The following is a 24,349-nucleotide window of genomic DNA, read 5'->3' as shown; positions in this document are numbered from 1 at the left end:
TAAATGTTCTGCACTAGGCTGCCCATTGTTTGTTATAAATCTTTTAGTACGCAAAAATCCCTTTAGAAGGAATTTAAAAATCCCTTTTTTTCTCTGGAAGGTTTTCATATTATTAATTGCAGAAAACAATGTAATGTAATGGTAAATGTTAAGTAGCCTACTCACGATTCAATTCCAGTAACAATCTGTTGACACAATCTGCAGTGAGCTGACGGATTGTGTCGTCAATAGTATAGTTGAGGGCACGTTGGGGGCGTAACCCAACATGTTGCGTATTGCATCGGCGCGGAAGCAACCAGACAAATTGTCTCAGCAGATTGTGTGCGTGTTGAAACGTGAGTATTGTGATTGCTCCAATCTCGGCTCAATCGTGCAATATGGCAATATCAATAATCGCAAAATGGCGGTTTTGAGATAAACGCGGGAAAGACATTTTTACATATTTGAGGAAGATGTTTATATTTTATAGCCCTTGAAATCTATCAATCAAATTGGAAAAAATACAAGCTTTACAAAGATAATTATCTTATATTTCATAAATTAGTATATCCATTAATAATGCGTATTATTGCGTTGAGGTTTAGCATCAGGCAAGGCATCAACGTGACGTGCACACGTTGTGGCAAGCAATCGCGGAATGAAATTGTGTCATCAGATTGAGGGTTGGATGAATCGTGAGTAGAGAACGATCAATCGCGACTGAAGGGCGTATTCAGAAAGAAAGCTTGAAACTTATAAGCTCTTCTTTTTAAGCGCTTTAATTATGTAAAGAAAAAGGTAACAAAAATCATGCATTCAAACATCTATCCTCACATTTTCGCGTATACACGCATCTCGCCGTTTCACCCGCGTTAATCCCAGTGGGAATATCGTATAAAGTAGCCATCCTCATTGTTCAGTTTATTTTCATACCAAGTTTCATCAAAATCTGCTCAGTTTTCCTAAGGTTCAAATTTTACTAAGGAAGCCGAAATGTATAGCCGATTATACAAATAATTTTACTAAGGAAGCCGAAACTATGTAGCGGACTATACATAACATTTAAGTCACGATTTTCACAACAAAAACACAATCATTTGTAAAATATTTTACCACAGGCTTTGCAAAATATAAAAAAGAAACAAAATGTTGTGTACACACACATTTTGCACGAAAATAAACTATAAATTAATAAGCAACTTTATAAATAACTACTTAAACTAAAATTAATAAATAACTTTCGGACGCAACTCGCTAACGCTCCATTTTTTCTACAATGATCTTATCAAACGATTCTCAATCAATGATTACCAAAGCTTACCAAACTTGGCCCCCGCAATTTTTTTTATTTTTTATTGTTCAATTTTTATTATTGCTTAACGTTAGTTCATTGTGGTTCATGGTTTGTTTTTGATTGTTCGCTATAAATAATTGTTTGTTCCTTACTTGTTTCTTTAAAAATAATTAATTAAAAACGTACCATTTGGTTAGCCCCATCAATTAATATTTTTCCTTATCATTAGTCCATAAAATATATAGATTAACGTTTGTTCTTCAATAAATTACGTTTGTTCGAATATAATTGCATTTTTATTGTTTACTGACTGTTAAAGGGGTGACAGACGTACGAGTAAGTACGCGAACTTGTGGCTCGACGACCTTTTTCGCTCGTGTGTCACCCCAAGTACGCGTACTTAAAAACCGTCGAGTAAGTTCGTTGACGATCCAACATGTTTGAAATTTTACTCGAAGCCCGCCTTGGCTCGCACGTCTGTCACCGCCGCGAGCCGAGTAAGTACGCGAACTTTAAAACCGCGACTTTAAAGTTCGTACGTCTATCAGCCCTTTAAAGTTCGTACGTCTATCAGCCCTTTTACTTTCACAGACTTTACCTACTCGTTACTCTGTGCTCGTTTGGATTAGGCTTGCTGTACAAAGCCGCAGTTTTAGGGCGTATTCAGAAAGAAAGCTTGAAACTTATAAGCGCTTATCGGCGCTTGTCAGCGCTGATAACCTGCGCAGGAAAATATATGAACATGCGCCTATAAGCGCTGATCGGCGCCGACAAGTTCCGACAAGCTTCAACAATGCTGGTGGCTGCCATATAAAATTTGTGTAGAACGAACCAGCATTGACAAGCGCCGATAAGCGCTTACAAGTTTCAAGCTTTCTTTCTGAATACGCCCTTACCCGCATCGCTCCACTCCTATTTATCTATAGTACTCTATAGCATGAGCTTAGAAGCATGAGGATATAATATATTATTTGCTCTGTGATATATGATTCCAGAAATTCTTTCAGTGTTAGATAGCCCATTTATAGAGGAAGGCTATATTATATCATCACACTAAGGCCAACAGGAGCTGAGAAATGCGGATAAAACCACGTGGTACAGCCAGTAATCTATACATATAATAAATCTGTAGAAGGGTCAATTCTGTACATTGAAAATATTGAAAAAATTAATAGAAGGTTGAATAGAAGGGGGTGTTACTAGATCGATAACAAACCCAAATATGTGATTAAAATTTTTTTTGTCTGTCTGTATATGCAGAAATCACGTGAAAACTAACGGTTCGATTTCGATGAAATTTGGTATAACTTGGATACTTTATTATCCTGGGCATAAAAAAGGATACTTTTTATCCTGGAAACATACGTAGAAAAAAAATCTTAATTTTTCAGTTTTATCCATAGTCGTTACTCGTTGTTCTGTAGAACCGCGAACACACGTTGCGTTACCCGCAGTGGATTCAGCGCCGTAACCTGTAGCGCCGATAGTTGGATTTGGCTTGAACCGTTTGCGGAACACGCGGGCCGCACGACGCCACGCCTCCCCGACTCCTAGATAAGGACGGCCGCGGCGTTCCGCGCCGCGTGATGAATATAATTTATGAATAATTTTGATGCCAGCGGACGTGTCCAGTGTGGCGAGCGAGAGTGATCGTCTAATATTAATTTAGTGAGAAACGTCTTCCCAGTTCAAAATGGAGAAATAAACCATCCACGCGAAGACCGACATCCCCGCGGACGGAGTCGCGGGCGTAAGTTAGTATAATTTTATTTATATTTTATATTATTGTTTTTAATTTTCTTCTTTTGCACTATCCCATTAACTTCATACATTTCCTTTCCCATCAGGTTGCCTGGTAGAGATTGCTGCTTAGCAATAAGGCCAGGCGGCTTGTACAAACTATGCATTTCTTTTGTATTAATGTTATTTTTGTCATAATTCAGTTTGCGCGATAAATTGTTATAAATAATATATGCCTGATTATAGCCTATGTGTATACCTGACCTGTTGAGTAATGTTCCACATCCACGCAGTACTTTTGCACGCCTCATAAGCGAAGCGTTGAGGTGGGTACTACTGTCACTTCGCGCAAAACATCTGATTTTTCAAACTTAAAATGTCTTTATGTATCATACATTGCACTTGTAAGATAATACATACACACACATATTAAGAAAAAACACTATTTTTAACATTCATGATATTTTTGATGTCATTTTTGTTATTTAAACTAGTTAAAAAACAGTTTAAAAAAGTTCTGTCTTGGACGTCCGTGTGTCTGTATGTGCGGAGGATTTTCTTGTTAACACGATAGCGACCGAAATACTTTACTAATCCAGTCTTTTTTTTTTCTCTTACGCTTGAGTATGCTCAGGAATAGAACCCTTTCATTTTTCAGGGTCTGATTCGATGTGGTTTAATTGTTATTAAATAAACAAAAATAATAATTAATAAATAATTATTAAAAAAAATTATTTTATAAAATTGAACATGTAGAAAATAAAAAAACTTTCATGTGCAATTTTGAAAAAAAAAATTTTTTTAGTGATTTTTTGTTTAAAAAAAAATTCAAAAATTATTAGATGTTGGCTAACTTTAGAATCATATAATTAGGATATATTTATTAATCCTTCATGTTTGTTTACATATGTCTTGCAGTATTCACGGGTATATTCATTATTCATTTCACCTCAACCGTATATTCAAACCCCTCCCTATTTCCAGTTCTGCCAACAGATATATTTCCCCTTAATTATGAATTTCCCCTTAACTATGACAATACCGACAACAAACATACCGACACAGATCTATGAAAAAGGACACTGGGGGCGCTGGCATGCAAAGGTGGATATATTTACTACTAGCTTCCGCCCGCGACTCCGTCCGCGCGGATGTCGGTCTTCGCGTGGATGGTTTATTTCTTCATTTTGAGTAACTCTGACAATGATATCTTATAAATATATATTGGACCCAAATACGGCTAGGCCTATAATAATACGCAACGTGTGTTCGCGGTTCTACAGAACAACGTCTATGGATAAAACTGAAAAGATTAATTTTTTTCTACGTATTTTATTTAAAAAGTATCCTATTATACGCCCAGGATAATAAGGTATAATTATACCAAGTTTCATCGAAATCGAACCGTTAGTTTTCACGTGATGCAGACAGACAGACAGACAGACAGACAAAAAATTTTTTAAACACATATTTGGGTTTGGTATCGATCCAGTAACACCCCCTGGTATTTATTTTTTCAATATTTTCAACTTATTTTCAATGTACAGAATTGACCCTTCTACAGATTTATTATAATATGTATAGTTACAAATACAATGAAATGAGATGACAGAGAGAATTATGAGTTTAATGAATAAACCAATTTACGGTGAAAACAATATTAATATGTTAATTATTATTATTATGCATACAATATATTTTATTCCAATAAGAACGACCGCTCGCCACACTGGACACGTCCGCTCGCATCAAAATTCATAAATTTTATGCGTCGCGCGGCTTTTTTTTTTTTTTTTTTTTTTTTGTGTGGTGTTTCTCAATGTTAGCCAGAAGGGCTTCTACATTTTAACGCGGACGCGGGGGTGAACTGAAGGTTCACCCTGGTAGCGACATGCACAAGGGCGTCCCCCCTTGACGGGGACCACGAACCTCGGCTTGAGCTGTCGCTTGAGTGGAGGAGGCCAGAAGGGCCCTAATCGGACGGGCGCTCACCCGGGTGGGCGCGGGAACGCGGAACAAGGGACCTCGTCTTCGCCGGCGAAGACGGTGTACGCTTTCTGCTGTGGTGTGTGCGGTGTCGCGGTTTGTTCGACGTTGGGCTTCAATCGCCGAGTCTAGCCGTGCGTTAGCTTTGGTAATATCATCGTCGGAGTCGTCCAAGACATGTCTCGGCCGCCTACGACGATGAGTGGGATCGGGTTTCGCGACGTATGCGATGGCCTTTGTCACCAATGGGTTAGGGTGGTTTTTAGCCTTGTCGAAGTAGCGCTTAGACGCTTGCTTCATCCATTGGGCTATGGTGGGGAGTTCTAAGTCCCTATGTAGGTCCACGTTACGCACGAACCAGGGCGCTCCAGTCGCTGTTCTCATGAACCGCGACTGAATCGTCTGGAGCTTGTGTATGGAGCTGGGAGCGCAATGCGCGAAAACTACACTACTATACGTGAGGATTGGACGGACCACCGTTTTGTAAAGTGTCACCTTATTTCTAAGGGACATTTTACTGCGTCTGTTAATAAGGTAATAGAGCCGGCTCAGAACAAAGCTGGCTTTCTTACGGACTGCCTTAATGTGGGCGCTAAATGTCATGTTTGCGTCTAGAGTGACGCCTAAGAATTTGGTGTGCTTTTGCCACGGAATGACTTGGCCATAGAGTTTGACACTATCTATGGCCTCGGGGCCGCCGCGCCTGAAGAGCACGGCGGCGCTCTTGTCGGGGTTCACAGTGATACCCCATTTGCGGAACCATCTGCCTAATGCATCGGTCGCGGATTGTAGGAGTGGAGCGTCGCGCGGCGCGGATCGCAGTCCTTATATAGGAGTCGTGGCAGGCGTGGCATCGTGCGGCTCTCGTGTGACGCAAACGGTTCAAGCCAAATCCGACTTTCGGAGCTACATGTTACGGCGCTGAATCCACTGCGGTATAGAACAACGTCTATGGATAAAACTGAAAATTTGAGTTTATTTTTTTTTCTACGTATTTTTCCAGGATAAAAAGTATCCTATTTTACGCCCAGGATAATAAGGTATAATTATACCAAGTTTCATCGAAATCGAACCGTTAGTTTTCACGTGATGTCTTCACATACAGACAGACAGACAGACAGACAGACAGACAGACAGACAGACAGACAGACAAAAATTTTTTTAATCACATATTTGGGTTTGGTATCAATCCAGTAACACCCCCTGCTATTTATTTTTTCAATATTTTCAATGTACAGAATTGACCCTTCTACAGATTTATTATATGTATAGATTCAGATCCTATAGTTTATGTAAATGAAAGACAACGCACTCTCGTGTGTAAAAGCGGAAGCCGCGTCGTAATTTTTTTTAAACTGTAGTATCCTATCTACTTCTGAGATAACTATATGTGATCATATTTTTTTTTATAGTCTGTGCCCGTCCGCTTTTTACATGAAAAAAAGCCAAGATCTAAAAATCGGGGGTACTATAGTTTGAGCTAATAAATAATATTCATTAAAAATAGAGTTTATTATAAAAATATTATAAAAATTGGTCAGTAACGATGGATATACTTTATTTAAGTGTATATTTTGACATAAATTGATATTTGAGTGAAAAAAAATTTTTGGGAAAAAAATAAATTTTACAACCTCAAAATACCGTTCTGATTACGGTATAGAGACTCGAAGAGCTGGCGCACACGTGCTACGCACATGTGTTGAACGGTACTTGGCGCCAGGCTCTATCGAGCCTGTTAATTTTCAATTTAAATTACCATCTAATTTAACAGTAGTGACACCTTGAAATATCTTGAGACAGTACAAGAGCATTGGCACATGAGAACAAGTGTATCTACATACTTATATTATAAACACCTTTATAAATAATCAATTTTATTGTAAAGGATGAGATTATGAGGCGTGCACTTTTGGATTTTCCAAACTTTATTTAAGTTTATCCCGCACATAACTAGGTTCATACAGACAGTGCCGGCGTTAGGGGGGGGCGAGAGGGGGCGATGGCCCAGGGCGACAAATTCTGGGGGGCGCCAAGGTCTGAAGTTGGAGTCTCTTGCCTCTCCTGGTGCAAACCTTCAGAACACCTCAAGTGGGCGCCACAATATTTTCGCCCGGAGTGTCAGTGGACCTTACACCAGCACTGCATACAGACAAAAATTTAAAAAACGATATTTTTGACTTCTATGTCGATTGTTGATCTTGGCCTAGTAAAATAAAAAAAATGATTCAATGTAACTAGATAGGTACCTAAAGTTTCGAGTTTTGTCTTTCCTACAATTTTATTATCTATACATATAATAAATCTGTAGAAGGGTCAATTCTGTACATTGAAAATATTGAAAAAATAAATAGCAGGGGGTGTTACTGGATCGATACCAAACCCAAATATGTGATTAAAAAAATTTTTGTCTGTCTGTCTGTCTGTCTGTCTGTCTGTATGTGAAGACATCACGTGAAAACTAGCTGTTCAATTTCGATGAAACTTGGTATAATTATACCTTATTATCCTGGGCGTAAAATAGGATACTTTTATCCTGGAAAAATACGTAGAAAAAAAATAAACTAAAATTTTCAGTTTTATCCATAGACGTTGTTCTATACCGCAGTGGATTCAGCGCCGTAACATGTAGCTCCGAAAGTCGGATTTGGCTTGAACCGTTTGCGTCACACGAGAGCCGCACGATGCCACGCCTGCCACGACTCCTATATAAGGACTGCGATCCGCGCCGCGCGACGCATCGCATACGTCGCGAAACCCGATCCCACTCATCGTCGTAGGCGGCCGAGACATGTCTTGGACGACTCCGACGATGATACCACAGCAGAAAGCGTACACCGTCTTCGCCGGCGAAGACGAGGTCCCTTGTTCCGCGTTCCCGCGCCCACCCGGGTGAGCGCCCGTCCGATTAGGGCCCTTCTGGCCTCCTCCACTCAAGCGACAGCTCAAGCCGAGGTTCGTGGTCCCCGTCAAGGGGGGACGCCCTTGTGCATGTCGCTACCAGGGTGAACCTTCAGTTCACCCCCGCGTCCGCGTTAAAATGTAGTAGCCCTTCTGGCTAACATTGAGAAACACCATACAAAAAAAAAAAAAAAAAAAGCCGCGCGACGCATAAAATTTATGAATTTTGATGCGAGCGGACGTGTCCAGTGTGGCGAGCGGTCGTTCTTATTGGAATAAAATATATTGTATGCATAATAATAATAATTAACATATTAATATTGTTTTCACCGTAAATTGGTTTATTCATTAAACTCATAATTCTCTCTGTCATCTCATTTCATTGTATTTGTAACTATACATATTATAATAAATATTGAAAAAATAAATACCAGGGGGTGTTACTGGATCGATACCAAACCCAAATATGTGTTTAAAAAATTTTTTGTCTGTCTGTCTGTCTGTCTGCATCACGTGAAAACTAACGGTTCGATTTCGATGAAACTTGGTATAATTATACCTTATTATCCTGGGCGTATAATAGGATACCTACTTTTTAAATAAAATACGTAGAAAAAAATTAATCTTTTCAGTTTTATCCATAGACGTTGTTCTGTAGAACCGCGAACACACGTTGCGTATTATTATAGGCCTAGCCGTATTTGGGTCCAATATATATTTATAAGATATCATTGTCAGAGTTACTCAAAATGAAGAAATAAACCATCCACGCGAAGACCGACATCCGCGCGGACGGAGTCGCGGGCGGAAGCTAGTATATAATATAGACAATAGACAATAAAACGTTCTAAGAATAACAAAAACAAAAAATACGTAAATAACAAGGTAAATAACAACGCTCCAAAACGTGCGCATGGATCGCGAGCGGCACGTCCACACCGCCTGCATCTTTGGATCGCGCGGCTGCAGCGCGCGTGCAATTGGCGGCATTATTGCATAGAGCAATGTCTTCTTCGTCAAAATCGATTCCCAATTCGATTCCATAAAATGTTTTAACCTACTTAGTTTCTATTTATTTTTTAGACTTACAGTAGCGATGGGATTTAATATGACATGAAATACGCTCTAAAACTAAATTATATTCTACCTTCTATCTCGATATAGTTCGGTGCTTAGAACCACCGCTTCTAATGTCATTGTTTATTATTGACACCAGCCTTAAAATTTCTAAACAAAACGGATGACTAAAATTTAGTTAGGTAGATAGTAAGAAACTAAATTATATTCTAGGTACTCTGGGCAGAATTAAGAATATAAATCTAAATTATATTCTACTATGGGTAGAATATAAATATAGTATAATATCTATTATTCATAGTCCTGCATTTTTGTGTATGCACCTTCTAATTGGACCTTTTCTTTGTTTAGATTGTAGAGTAGATTAATTATTATTATATCGGCCGTAATAAGATTGTAAACATTCCATAATTTAGTCCTACAGTAGTCAGTAACCTAGCGGAAAAACTTTTTAATAATTAAGTACTTACATAGTAAATGTAAGTATGTACTTAATTATTAATAGGTAGGTACGTTTTACTGTCATACTTACATAATATATTTGATAAAAATAGATAATCCTTGCATAAATAATAATAAAAAAACAGTCTGGTTACATTTATCTGTTTATTTCAAACACAAAATTGAAAGACTTCACAGTTAATCAGGCCCAAAACGAATTCGGAAACCTAGTCAGAAGTTTCAGATTCCCAAACCATTAAGAAGTTAGTTCTGACAACATTAAACAAAACATAAAGTTACTAACAGTTTACTTTTAAAAGTTTCCCTAGAATCTACTCATAATACTTAGATTCCATAGCGCACATGTTGAACATCCGACACTGGATTCCATCACAGAGATTTCATTACCTACCAAGGTTAAGTGAAAAATGAATATTCTATTGCAGGGTTTTATTTGCTAGCAATGTAAAGTGTTGCATGATTTCCTTCTTACAGATAAAAAAGGCCATACTCTAATAATTATTCCTTGTGCTCGCAAAATATACCTTATCTAGAAAGGTTTGCAAATTCAACCTTATCACTTGCATTCATCATCTTACATTTACCAGACGACCCTTTGTACAAACTAACAAAACAAGGTAATATTTAACCTGAGCACAAGTTTTATAGCAGTCATGACAACAGTTCACTGGTACAATAAAAGCTTAATATTTATTTTCCATGCCCATACAGTTAACGTAAAATGCAAATAATATATTAAATATATAATTTTTTGAAATAATCAAATGTTTATTCACATTTGTGTGATGTCCATTCACATTTTATTATGACTTATATTTACAAAAACAAATTAAATATGAGGTGTAAAATATTGTTGCATAAACCTACATACAATATACCAGCTTTGAAAAGTGAACTGTTATCATAAATTACATAATTAATTATTAATCTTGCATTTCTTCTGGGAGCTCATGAGGATTTATGATACCAGGAACAGATAGTTGAACCCTTCGCTTTTCCTCTTGGGCCTGACGCAAGGCAAAAAGTCGTTCTTCCAGGTATAGATCACTATCATCTTCTCCTGTGTATTCCTGAAATATTTTAGTAATAACTTAATTGCGTCTAGTACAGACAGACAGACTGGGCAGCTTTGGACTATAATTCAAATTTACATTGCACAAAAAAAACAAATTATACAATCGATTTTGATTTTTTATGCAATTTTTATGGCCTCCAGAATTATTTTACTATATATTTTTTAGAATAAATACACTAATCCCTACTAACCCTACTAATAGACTACAGGCCCGTATTGAAAAAATTATGGGTCATTTGACCCACCAGGTGACCTATCTAGAACGGTATAAGAGCATAAAATAATAAGATTCAGCATTATGACGTCACTTGTAAGCTGTCCACCTGAGTGCAGATGAGAATTCGAAAGTTCAGGTTCATTTTCTCCCCTTGTCTCCATGATTTTTGTACGGAATAATGGAATAATGGATTAAAAGCAGTATAGAAATATTATGACACAGATGCCGTACAAAAATGGTGGTCCACAAAGTCGGAATTTATTTTTATTTTTCGACAGTTGCCGGGGTAAATTTGGTCATTTGATTTTGTACGCATCTGTGTCATATTATTTCTATACTGCTTTTAATCAATACTATGATTTATGATAATTACTATTCAACTCCATATGACCAAATTGGTCTGAGAATATACAAAAGAAGTTTGTTGTTCAGTGAAAGGCAGACGTGCTAACAGCCAGTACAATTTGCGAAACTGTACACTAAGAGCTTTCCTTTTTCTGAATATATGTTTCTTCCATGTAAGACGTCTGTCCAAGTATATTATACCCAAGTACGGGAGCTAGCAACGTTTAAAAAAAAGTCATTTTAGTATAGTTGGGTTTTTGATATACTGTTTCTCTTGCTATTTCGGTTAGAGTCCGGGCTGTCTGGCTGGCCGCAGTGGTTGCTTTTATTAGTGCGCATCTTATCTGCACAGGAAAATATCCTTAATTTAAAGTCATTTTTTAACGCGTAATTTTTAATCTTTTGCCTTTAGATAGATCCATCAGACATAATTTTTTTATTGCAAGACGTTTTTTTCGTTGTAAAATAGGTGCCATACGCAATTTTTATTTCAAAATAACTAAAATGTCATCGAAATAAGTGGAAATTACATCAACATGAGTCCGCTTAAAAGGTAAGTAATAACTTTATTATTTATATTATATTATCCTTTTTTAATACTTATATTGAATAATTAGTAAACTAATATTTTTAATAGATGGTTTCATATTTATTACACTTTTAGGTATAAATATGAATTTGATGATATTTGTATTTTCTAGTGTTTGATTTTACGCGAGTATTATACATTTTGAAATTAAAGACTTGGGAAAATAATACAATGAATAAATTGCGTTTAAAATCCGTTAAAAAGTCTTTAATTTCTTGATGATATTTGGTTTTTATCAAGTTTACATTAACGTCCTATTTGAGGTTCGTTGGGATAAAGGAGGCGATATGGTAGATTGTTGCAAAAAAACTGTAAATAGTAAAATGAATATTATATATAGTATAAGTAACACAGTGATTACTTATCCTTCACTGGGACTCATGTTGATGGAATTTCACTTATTTTGATGATATTTTAATTATTTTGAAATAAAAATTGCGTCTGGCACCTATTTAACAACGAAAAAAACGTCTTGCAATAAAAAATGTATGTCTAATGGATCTATCTAAAGGCAAACGATTAAAAATTACACGTTAAAAAATGACTTTAAATTAAGGATATTTTCCTGTGCAGATAAGATGCGCACTAATAAACGCAACCACTGCGGCCAGCCAGACAGCCCGGACTGTAACCGAAATAGCAAGAGGAACAGCATATCAAAGAACCAACTATACTAAAATGCTCACTTGTCAATGTTGCTACCTCCTAGAATACAAGTAACACACATTTTCTGACTGAAGAATTGTTATTCCGTTAAGTCAAATAGTCCATTGAAAAGTTACATTTGGGGTCGCATTTCTTAGAGGACGCAATTTTATTTTTTTGATGTGTAGAGGGGGTTAGTGTGAAGCTATCACCTAGTTTGTGGGGTCGCCACCCTTGTCCCACGGCCGCAATCTTGAAAATAGCGGAAGATATGGTTTATACGATATATTATCTCTTAAACTGTTTATCTGACAAAAAAAACTTGTTAACTTTTACATACAACATTTTTTCATAAAGTCAATAGCTAAGGTTTTAAAGCGCTCCGAAATTAGTACTATTTTTCAGTACTCTTAGCTATAGGTTATACATAATATATTATGTGTGTACTAATAATTATTTGTCATCAGTTATTGTTTTTTTTTTTGTTATTATAATATTAATATTTAATTATTGACTCTTTTCCCCACCACCCAGGAGGTAGAGTCTGGAAGCACGTTTTTTTTACGTCGAAAAGCAGGGCTGAAATGTTCTGTTCTTGCAGTGCTGCATGGGAAAAGAGCCAATAGCCAATATATGTATAGTTAAGAGTACTGAAAAATAGTACTCACTTCAGAGCGCTGTAAAACCTTAGCTATTGACGTAATGAAAAAATGTTGTGTGTAAAAGTTGTTCCTCGAAAAACAATCTACAAAAATGGTCTGATAGTATTTCTTCGTAAAATGATAAAAAACAATTTTATCGAAACATTTAAATAGCTCTAATTTCTGAACATTTTCGCTTATAAATTTTTTATTTATAGTTCTACGACAAAAAGTTACTGGACCAAAGTTGTAGAGAATTTAATTTGCAACAAATAATGTTAACGAATTTTTTTTATCAGATAAATAGTTTAAGAGATATATTGTAAAAACCATTTCAACCACTATTTTCAAGATGGCGGCCGTGGGACAAGGGTGGCGACCCCATAAACTTGGTTTTAGCTTCACATTGAATTCCCCTACACATCCAAAAAATAAAATTGCGTCCTCTAAAAAACGCAAGGTTAGGCCAAAAAAATGTAACATTTCAATGGACTAAAACGGTTGGACAAGTAGGTATCGCGTCGAAGGGGAAATGTCACTTGCACCGACTTAAACCGGCATATTAAATAGAATTTAAATATTTTAACGGATCCCAAATCCCTACGTGGTTCTAAGTGGGTCAAAATTGAGTCTAAAAGAGTTGTTTATGTACAAAAATAAAAATGGCTGTTTAAATTGGCTACTGTTAATAGAAATCTATAAAAATAAAATAAAACTTACTCTTATCTGAACTAAAAAGTCTCTTAGGTGATCCTTGAATGCGGGAATATCTTGATCCAAGTTAAACAGACCCTGAACAGTTATTTTTACTTGATTATCAGTCAAATGTGGGAATGCCGTTTTGAGGAGATTTGCCACATATTCCTGAAAAAGAAAAATGTTTGAATAGAAACAAAAATTTTCAAAGGTATCTTATAATAGATGTAATTTAACTTATTTAAGGATCAGTTTCACCACTTCTTGATAAAATCTCTGATAGCCTATTTTTTTCCTCATATTTTTAGTAACAGAAAAGCTAACCAGAATATATACTAAAAATTAAAATATATTATATAAATGAACAAAATAATTATTCTTACCTGAATATAAAGAACATTATCAGGTGTACGTCCAAGTGGCACTGTAACACGACCAGTCTCCACCAAAGTAAATATGTGTGCTAATATAGTAGCGTGCATCGTTAAACCTGCTCCATGAGAAGTGTCAGTGACTACACTGAAGACATGTTCAAGAATATCACATAAGTATGTCTGGTAGAAACTCTGTGCTGCCTGTGGATGCTGTTCCACATTATGCAACATTCTGTATAATATTTGTAAACCAGTATCGGCTACATTCCTCATTGTATGTTTAAATGCCCAAATTATGGAATCCAACACTAACTTAAACTGTGCTGGTGGTATGCTAAGGAATGCTTTGAAACAATGAGTGTTTACAGCCTGTAATAAAAGGAAGAATTCTGTCCTGTGTTCAGGATATTCTTCAAAGTCCTTATTAATCATTTCTAGAGTACACTCAAAAACAGCATCAAATATTTTTGGTACTTCTGATGTTATATGTCCTCCAAGTTTGTACACGATAGCACCCATACAAGACAACACTTCTGGCTCTCGTGCATCAGGAACAGCAGTTCTTTGGTAATCCAACAGGACGGCATCAAGAAGTGGAGGAATGAAGTTTTCCAAAACCATGCTGTTATCGGTAGATCGTGATACCCAACAAGCAATCAACTTCAGAGTTTCTTTCTTTATTATTCTCATATTTTTTATAAGTGGTTGTTTTGTAACAGCAACACCATTTAAAGCAATTGCTTGGCTTATATTTTCAGACATGACTTTGTAAACATTTAACATGTCCAAATATATTCTTCCAAGTTGCACAACATATGGGTGTCCCAGTGCTCTACAAGCACTAACATTTGTTTTCAGAATGCTGACAAGTTGCTTAACAGCTTCAGGGTCCTTGAGAATATCCACATTATGAGATGCTTGAGATATTATGTCATCCCACACTTGGTTTGGTAACAACATGTACTTTTCAATGAGTTGTTCCTGAGCCACTTGATCTACTTGTGCGCTTATCATATAACCAACTGCTTCATAGAAAGTGTGGACTTGTAGTGTTTGTAAGTCACAGATAATCGAACTGATTGTACTCAAAATTTCTTCAATGAAAGGACATGCTTCACCAACTTGTGTAGTGACGAAGTGACGACGACATTTGAGTGCAATTTTAATAAAAGTATCACAAGCCATGTCTTGGACACCATCATGGGTTTCATGCATGAATTCAAACAGTTTATTAACAACAGTTTTTAAAAATTTCCAATGAGCTCTTAAAAAGCGAGGATATTGTCCAACAACATACATTATATTACTAGCGATAATAGCTTTATTGTCCTTGCCTTTTTTCTGTTCACATAAACCCAACAGATCTTTTATGACAATAACCAAAAACCTTTTTTCATCCTCTTCCATCATTGCTCCTGATATAGATCCTATAGCCCAACAAAGTGTATTCAAATTTTTCCAGGACCACTCAGAACCATTAACTTGATTTTGTAATTTATCAGTCATTATACGTTCTGTATCACCATAGTCCAAATGAGTTAAATACACTAATGTCTCTCTCATGTTTTTATAAAGGTTTATTGAATCAGTGTCTTTCATGAATTCCCTGACTACTTCCCCATTTTCATTTTCTACAACCAACACTTCTTCAGGTTTAGCCATCCTGGATATCATTATGTACCGTACGCTACTAAGTACATCTGCATATAACGCTTTCCTCCCAATACTCTTACCTAAGCTGCTATATAGGGCTGTTGAGTGAGCACAAGGTGCTATTTTATATAGATCGGCTGCTAATGCATTCCAAAACTCTAAACAGATCTTGAAAATTTCAACTTCTTCCACTTCTGATATTAAAACCAAATAACGAAGTGCATTCATCAAGGTGTTTGTTAATCCACGTCTTTCAATCAATTGACCATGTTCTTTTAAATATGTACAAAGGAATAATGCAAGGTTTTGAATGAATACCTGTTCTTGATCCCTTCCAGCTGCATAGGCTTCTCTAATGTTAGTAGTAAGAGGCAACATAACCTCCAACTGCTCCATAGTTTGTACGAGAAGGGCAACAAATTGGTCTTCATAATTACTAACTGTTACACCAGCAATTTCAGTTAAACAACTTAATGTAACGTTTCGGAACATTGGAACATTAAGAAACTTAAAAATGAGAGTACTTATCAATTTCATTTCAAAAATGTAACCCAAGGGGATCCAATTTAAAAATCTCAAGAGGGTGTGAAGAGTTGCATCAACTAACGGAGCATTTTGGGAATTTTCAAGCACAAACTGACAAAGTTGAAAAATTTGACTGAATTCAGAACACATGGTATCCTTCAAATGTTTAGCTTTTGTTTGTGTAAGTTGACCAGTACTGAAAACAAATACTTCCTCACTAAGAAGTTTAAGAATCACCATATTATTTTGGCAAAGACTCTCATTTGTTTTTGAAGCTCCAACAATGTCACTGATAAATGTTTCCCAATTATGAGGCCATTCTCTCTTTAATACTTGAATTAATATCATATTAAGTTTTTTCAAGTACACCTTATTGTTTTCCATGGTAACCGGATCTGATGAGTTTTTAATAATGAGACCAACAATGTATTTTTTAATACCTTCACATTGGTTTCTTGGTAATATTTTCCATCTTGTTTGAATTACTTGTTCCAAAATTTGTAAAGCATAGTATTTAGTTTCCTGATTCTGAGAAAACTCTAAAATTGTGTCCACCCTTGTCCAAGCATCAGGGTGTTCTTTTAAAGCTGTTAGAATATCCTGAGCTATACGCTGTTGATCTCCGACAGTAGAATACAAACATCCAACTATATTGTCAAGCAGGTTGATGTCTAACTTTTGATTAAAATCCAAAAGCTTGGAAGCTTGTTGCTCCAAAGTTGCCATTCTGATGTTGCTTTTTGGTACAAAATTATTATTAACTTGATCCCCGTAATTAACAATTAAGCATAAAGGTTTTATTCACATTCATTCCTCATCAAACGCCACACTGAAAGAAATAAATGCACAATTAGAAAGCTCCAAGTTATAACCTCTTTAATAAAAGGTAAATAATAATGAGATCGCATTTGGCGGCATTGGCGTTTAAGTTCACATATATCTACTGTTTGGTTTTTAATAGCGAAACTTACATGGTGTTCTTACATTCAATGGGATAGAAACATATAGCACACACCCCGTAATATTATAATGTCATTTTCCGTGTTAACTAAAGATCTCAACACTACAATTTTGTCGTAGGTATCGAATGTACATGTTTTTAAATATATTGGTTATTTTCATTAAACACTGTTTTTATCTACTCACCCGGGTATATAAACTGCGGCGCAATCGGTCAAACGCACTTCCATACACACTAACCCGTTGTTTTCGTCGTTTTAGCGATGCTTGAAAATCTAGTGTAGGTACCTATCTACATGTCGTTATGTCTATGCCCAATCTCCAGTGCTAGAACAAGAAATTAAAAACCAAAAACAATAAAATACAGATCATTTACAAACGCATAGTAAAAAATATAAATGACTTTTTAATTTATCTGTTGTGATACAATAACACATAAAACATAAAAATAATAAAATATTAATACATATATATAAACACAAAAAAAAACCCAAGTGCCCGAGCAAGTGCCCCATATTAAATACTAGCTTCCGCCCGCGACTCCGTCCGCGCGGATGTCGGTCTTCGCGTGGATGGTTATTTCTCCATTTTGAGTACCTCTGTCAATAACATCTTATAAATATCTATTGGACCCAATTCCCAAATACGGCTAGGCCTATAATAATACGCAACGTGTGTTCGCGGTTCTACGGAACAACGTCTATGGATAAAACTGAAAAATTAAGATTAATTTTTTTCTACGCATTTTTCCAGGATAAAAAGTATCCTATTTCACGCCCAGGATAATAAGGTATAATTATACCAAGTTACATCGAAATCGAACCGCTAGTTTTCACGTGATGCCTTCACATACAGACAGACAGACAGACAGACAGACAAAAATTTTTTTAATCACATATTTGGGTTTGGTATCGATCCAGTAACACCTCCTGCTATTTATTTCTTCAATATTTTCAATGTACAGAATTGACCCTTCTACAGATTTATTATATGTATAGATATAGATAAAAAAAAATTACAGGTTCACATTTTTTTTAAGCAACAAAATCTAAAAATATTTTAATATATTGAGAGCGTTTTCACCTTAGCTGTTTTCCTTAGTAGTTTTCACATTATCCATGGTGGTCATGGCCATCCACATGGTCTAAGACACGTCGACATGGTCCGTTATCGGTATCGGACTCCGATCCGAAATTTTCCACAATTTTTTAGTCTATGCAAATAAATAATGTTCGTTTTGGATTTATTAAGGGTTTATTGCTCTTAGTTTTGGATAGTCAAGGTTTTATTACCTACAACATAACCTACAAATAGATGAATTTGTCAAAAATGTCAGGTCACAGGTGTTTAGGTGTCATCTGTAAATTATTGTAAATTGTAATTTGTAATAGTAATGTTTTGGAGATGGAGAATTTAAAATTAATTTATTTGAATAAAGACAAATAATAAAATAATCTGTGAATGTCTGAAAAATAGAAATTGTTCACGAAAAGACGTCATGTTAAGGGGCCATTGCTATTACAAATGTTTACATTTCATTTTATGTGCATAATAATCATTAGTTACATTAATACTAATATTCAATAAGTACCTACAGCAGTACATATATCTCGATGACCTACATCTACTTTTTAACCATCATAGAAAAATCCATTTGAATTTTGTATAAGTCAAGAATACAATATCTTTTACTCCAATTAGAATATTGATTAAAGAAATAAAGAAGTATGAGCGAAATTAACCTCATAGAGTTACCTCCAGAAATTTTAGTCAACATATTTAGAAGACTTAAAATAACTGATCTTCGGAATTTAATGTTATCATGTAAATATTTACGGGAGTATATAGAAAATGAAGGCAGTTTATGGAAATTCGTATGTCGAGGAAGACTTATCATGTCAACAAATGAAAAAAGGTTTGAAATAACATTAATGGCATAGCAAAATAGATTATAGTCAAATATTTTCATTACTTCTATATATTTTATTTACAGATTTCCTATAACTTGGTATAATAGAAGTCGGATATCATATAACTGGTGTAAAGGAATTTTTAAATCAAAGGTATGTTAATAATTAATCATAATTTTTGTTTTATATGAGTTAAGCACATGGATCTTTGTCATCATCTCTCATGTTCAACAAAATTTATTTATTTTATAGTTTATCAATAAGTGCCTATTATTTTATAACATTAATTATAAGTTTTATAAGTTGTGAAGGGATGAATATCTTGAAATGGAGTAGATTTAAATTTTAGCTAATAAATAATACAGTTACTTAATATATATAATACTAGCTTTCCGCCTGCGGCTTCACCCACATTTCCAAAGAAAAACCCGCAAAGTTCCCGTTCCCAGGGGTTTCCAGCATAAAACCTATTCTATGTGTTAATCCAAGTTACCCTCTATATTTGTACTAAAACTCATTGTAATTGGTTCAGTAGTATTTGCGTGAAAGAGAAACAAACATACATACACATACGTCCAATGTCACAAACTTTCGCATTTATAATATTATGTAGGACTAGTGGTCCGCCCCGGCTTCGCCCGTGGTACATATTTCGCAATAAAAGGTTAAAGGTAGTCTGTGCCAAATTTCATCAAAATCGGTCCAGTAGTTAAATGCGTGAAAACCATACATACGTATACATACATAATTACAAACCTTTCCTACCTATATTATTTTATAATAATAGTATAGCTATATATTCGCAGTTTACGCGGTTGATACCGCGTGGCGCAGCTAGTATGAGAGTAGGTAGGTACTTAATTATTTTTTACGTTTCAAAACCGCGAACGAAAACGAATATATTTCCTACTAGCTTCCGCCCGCGTCTCCGTCCCCGCGGAAAAATGAAGATTTATTTTTTTCTACGTATTTTTCCGGGATAAAAAGTATCCTATTTTATGCCCAGGATAATAAGGTATAATTATACCAAGTTTCATCGAAATCGAACCGTTAGTTTTCACGTGATGCCTGAACATACAGACAGACAGACAGACAAAAAAATTTTTAATCACATATTTGGGTTTGGTATCGATCCAGTAACACCCCCTGCTATTTATTTTTTCAATATTTTCAATGTACAGAATTGACCCTTCTACAGATTTATTGTATAGACTAGCTTCCGCCCGCGACTCCGTCCGCGCGGATTCTGGTCTTCGCGTGGATGGTTTATTTCTCCATTTTGAGTACCTAACTCTGACAATGACATCTTATAAATATCTATTGGACCCAAATACGGCTAGGCCTATAATAATACGCAACGTGTGTTCGCGGTTCTACAAAACAACGTCTATGGATAAAACACAAAAATTAAGATTTTTTTTTTCTGCGTATTTTTCCAGGATAAAAAGTATCCTATTTTACGCCCAGGATAATAAGGTATAATTATACCAAGTTTCATCGAAATCGAACCGTTAGTTTTCACGTGATGTCTTCACATACAGACAGACAGACAGACAGACAGACAGAGAGACAAAAAATTTTTTAATCACATATTTGGGTTTAGTATCGATCCAATAACACCCCCTGCTATTTATTTTTTCAATATTTTCAATGTACAGAATTGACCCTTCTACAGATTTATTATATGTATATATAGGTATGTATAGATTAATTATTAAAAATTTATTTCCAGTTAATAGTGCAACATTCAATAAATTATATACCTTGGATGCAACTATTTTCCGATGTGTTAATTTTGTCCATTGGGTCTGAACTTAAATGCTTTGCCATTGATAAAACTGGTTTTAACCGTGGGCTATTATGGAGTATTCATGTTCCTATTATGCAGAGATATGATGTGCGTACTAATGATGTGTCGAGATTCATTTTAAGAGAAAATTTAATTGTTTGTGGCAATAGGTAAAAAAATATTAAGTGTATATTTTACTTAAATTATATTATACATCATTTATCATAAAATTTTATTTTTGAACAACAACAAATAGAAATTTGCTATTTAATTTCAGGGATGGTAGCACAGTTGTTTATCAATTTAATGATATTCGAAAAAAGCCTAGGTTGTTGCATTATATTGAGAATTGTCATGAAAATGGCCAAGTTGAGGTAACAGCAGTAGAACTATTCAATAACTCTGTAATAACATGTTCAAATATAAGTCAAAATGTATGTTTATGGTCAATGGATGAAGACATTTCTAATGAAAGATTTGTTAACAATACAAATAGTATCAGTAAGTATAAACCCACCTTTATCATTTTATTTAATGATGTTATATGCTCAAAAAATATTGTCAACAATTTACTAGTGGTGCCAATAGTCAATTAGCGAATAAAATATAATGAATTGGTAGCTTACAGCATTTGTAAAAGTTTATATTAAAACATATTTTAAGTTGGGTTTGAAGTATTCATGGCACACATTGTTCAGAAATACAGATTTTGAATGATTAACAATATAATAAATGTTATTTTTAATTGATTGAGTTGTGAATTAATCCCATAATATTTGTCCTTTTAGGCATGAGCAAGTTCATTATTCCAGAATGTGTCGGCAGTAGATCCCTTGCTGTTGATCCAACAAAATCTAAATTGGCTATTGGTCCCAATGGAAACAGTAAGCCTATTTTGCTAGATATCAATACGTAGGTAGTTTTTTTCAAGAATATTAATTTTATATGTTACTAGCTGTTCTGGCAGACATTTTCCTGTCTGCAAATTTTTTAACCCGTGAGTTTACATGGCCGGTATTTTTTCACAATTTCTTAATTTTGTGGTGCAAATTACTTGAGTTTATCGTCAGAAGATCCTTCTGAATATAATGAAAACATCAATATATTATTGAAATCGGTCCAGCCGTTCACGCGTGATGCCGTGACTAAGGGAAATAGGGATTCATTTTTATATATAGAGATTTTTAGATTGTCAAAGTAAAATAGAATAAAAGAGATTAATATACAATAATAGTTAAAATTAATAACGAGATAATATACTTTGAATTTTGTATCTCCTAAGATAATGTCTGATTGATGATAAAATCTAAGTAAACTAATGAATTTATTTTCATAGTTTTCTTTCCTTTCTAAGTATGTAGTTTGTTCAGGAGTGCAATTTCAAATTTATTTATTTTTATTTACACTTATTACCAAAGTGTTATAATGAGAAGTAGGTACTATTGAGAGCAAACAAAAGAGCCGTTTTTCCATACAAACTTAGTCCCCTGTTTCCTCCCTGGATTGTGCCACTGGAGCAATATATTTTTTACTATTAATCTATGGTAGCTTTAGCCATGTTCCTATGATTTCCTTTTTGTCATATCTTAATTATTAATAATGATATGAATCTTTCAAAACGTAAGAAATAGGGCAGATTTTCCGTTATGTTCCGTCTTCCATAAAACTAATTTTTGAACATTATATAAAAATAAATAAAAAAATGAAAAATTATTATAACATAGAGCTGATTTGATGATGGAATCGGAAGGTGGCCATAGGAACTCGGTAATTAATTGAATGAACTTTATCGAGATTGGACTCGTTTGATTTGTGCTGAAAAATACACTAAAAAGTATTAAATAAAAATAACTAGTACGCAATTTCTGGATTCGGTCCCCGCGCTCAAGGTTCGCGATAGAAGCTATACAATAGCTTAATAACTTCTATTATCTTAAGGCATAGCGCGACAGCAATAGATAATAGGAAAACCTAATTTCACTCACTCGTTTTGTTGGCTCATAACGGTTTTGTATAAAATTATTTTAGAGGGAACTATCTACTGACGTCGAAAGAAACAAAGGATTTAAGGCATGTCATCAGGGATATACAATGGCACAATGAAAATGGACTTATCTATGTGTCTCATTCAGGGAAGCTGCAATATATTGATATCAGGACAAATAATGTGGTAATTATTAGTATAGTATAATAATTTTATCTGTGGAATTTATGAAGTAATATAAAGTTTTGCAAAAATTGCCTCCACATAGGTACCTACTTACCTACTTTCGATCGTGACTCAAAAATATAGTTAAATAAATTAATGAACTAAGTATGTTGTTATATTGTTATGATTATGTACTTCCTTCAATTGTATATTTCTTCATAGGTTTACGACGCCCGAGACCCTTTCCAATCATCACTATATTGTGTTAAATCAGATGGAGATAGAGCCCTTATTGTTGGATCATCGGAGTATTCACGATGCGTATTATTTGATTTACATTCTTCACATCATGTACAGGTAATTTACAGAAAAACAAACTCAACACAATAAGGTAAAATATAAGTAGTTAAAATTTATAATAGATTTATAAACTCAGAGATAACAAGTTAATTGTACGTAAATTTTGATTATGTAGGTATATGTAAAAAAAGTAATTAAGTATATAAATTTATAAAGAATAGAAAAAATTCGATCACGAGGCGGGACTCGAACCCGCATCCTTCGTGCCATTCCGGGGCGGATGCCTAACCAACTCAGCCACTCGTGACCAATGAATAAGGAATCACAGGATTCCTTAGTCATTGCTCGTGACCCGCCTGAGCAATCGAATTTATTCTATACTTTCAGTTTTATGTCTTATGGGACACACCGCGCGCCATCTATTGAAATGATTTAACAACCATCTCAACCAATATGAACTCGTGATCGAATTTTTTCTATTCTTTATAAATTTATATTTATAAAGCATTTGAATGCCATAAAAACAAAAAAATATAAATTCAAGTAATTAAGTACCTAACTATTATATTATGTAGGTATTTCGATTTTACAGATGTACTTTACACAAAAGAAGTCGTCCCCTATTTATAGCTTAGATTTTGATGCAAGAAAATTGGTAGCAGCTGCAGATCGATGCGTCGCTGTTGCGAATTTCAACGTCAACGCAAGCACTACAAAAAAGAAAGATTATTCTCATATATTCGAATTTGTTACATAACTTAGGAAATACATCTGAACAATAAATATTATTTATTAACATGCTTTTATTTGCTTCACCTGTATATTTGTATGACTAACGTTTCCTTTACTCGATTTTGACGGACAGATTTAATTAAAAACTCACAGAATCTAGGAAAGCGTAACCGCATTTATCAAGTTGGCATCGTAAATTCAGAAGGCAGAAAGAAGAAACCAGCTTTCTTCTGACTGAATCATTTAGAATCTGAAAACTTGGCGGTATTACTAATTATTAAAACTATTAACTTATTACTAGGTTCTAGTA

The 24,349-nt window shown here is 34.8% G+C and overlaps 2 protein-coding genes across 2 annotated transcripts; one reads left to right on the top strand and one right to left on the bottom strand.

Moving 5' to 3' along the window:
* Positions 1 to 9,569: 9,569 nt before the first annotated feature.
* On the bottom strand, positions 9,570 to 17,482 carry LOC123693605 (exportin-1). Its single transcript, XM_045638782.1, has 4 exons — positions 17,346 to 17,482; positions 14,031 to 17,028; positions 13,672 to 13,815; positions 9,570 to 10,509 (listed from the first exon to the last, which is right to left on the bottom strand). Exons 2-4 carry the CDS (start codon positions 16,923 to 16,925, stop codon positions 10,363 to 10,365), a joined length of 3,186 nt encoding a protein of 1,061 aa, XP_045494738.1. The 5' UTR covers positions 16,926 to 17,028; positions 17,346 to 17,482; the 3' UTR covers positions 9,570 to 10,362.
* A 1,010-nt stretch (positions 17,483 to 18,492) lies between these two features.
* LOC123693961 lies at positions 18,493 to 24,103 on the top strand. Its single transcript, XM_045639227.1, has 8 exons — positions 18,493 to 19,074; positions 19,153 to 19,222; positions 20,802 to 21,028; positions 21,136 to 21,359; positions 21,647 to 21,770; positions 22,887 to 23,028; positions 23,230 to 23,364; positions 23,900 to 24,103. The coding sequence occupies exons 1-8, from the start codon at positions 18,887 to 18,889 to the stop codon at positions 24,062 to 24,064; spliced, it is 1,275 nt and encodes a 424-aa protein (XP_045495183.1). The 5' UTR covers positions 18,493 to 18,886; the 3' UTR covers positions 24,065 to 24,103.
* Positions 24,104 to 24,349: the final 246 nt, after the last annotated feature.

Source organism: Colias croceus, chromosome 8, assembly GCF_905220415.1.
Source record: "Colias croceus chromosome 8, ilColCroc2.1".
Classification (NCBI taxonomy): domain Eukaryota; kingdom Metazoa; phylum Arthropoda; class Insecta; order Lepidoptera; family Pieridae; genus Colias; species Colias croceus.
Note: the sequence above shows the minus strand (reverse complement) of the source record. Positions and strands in the feature narration are given on the sequence as shown.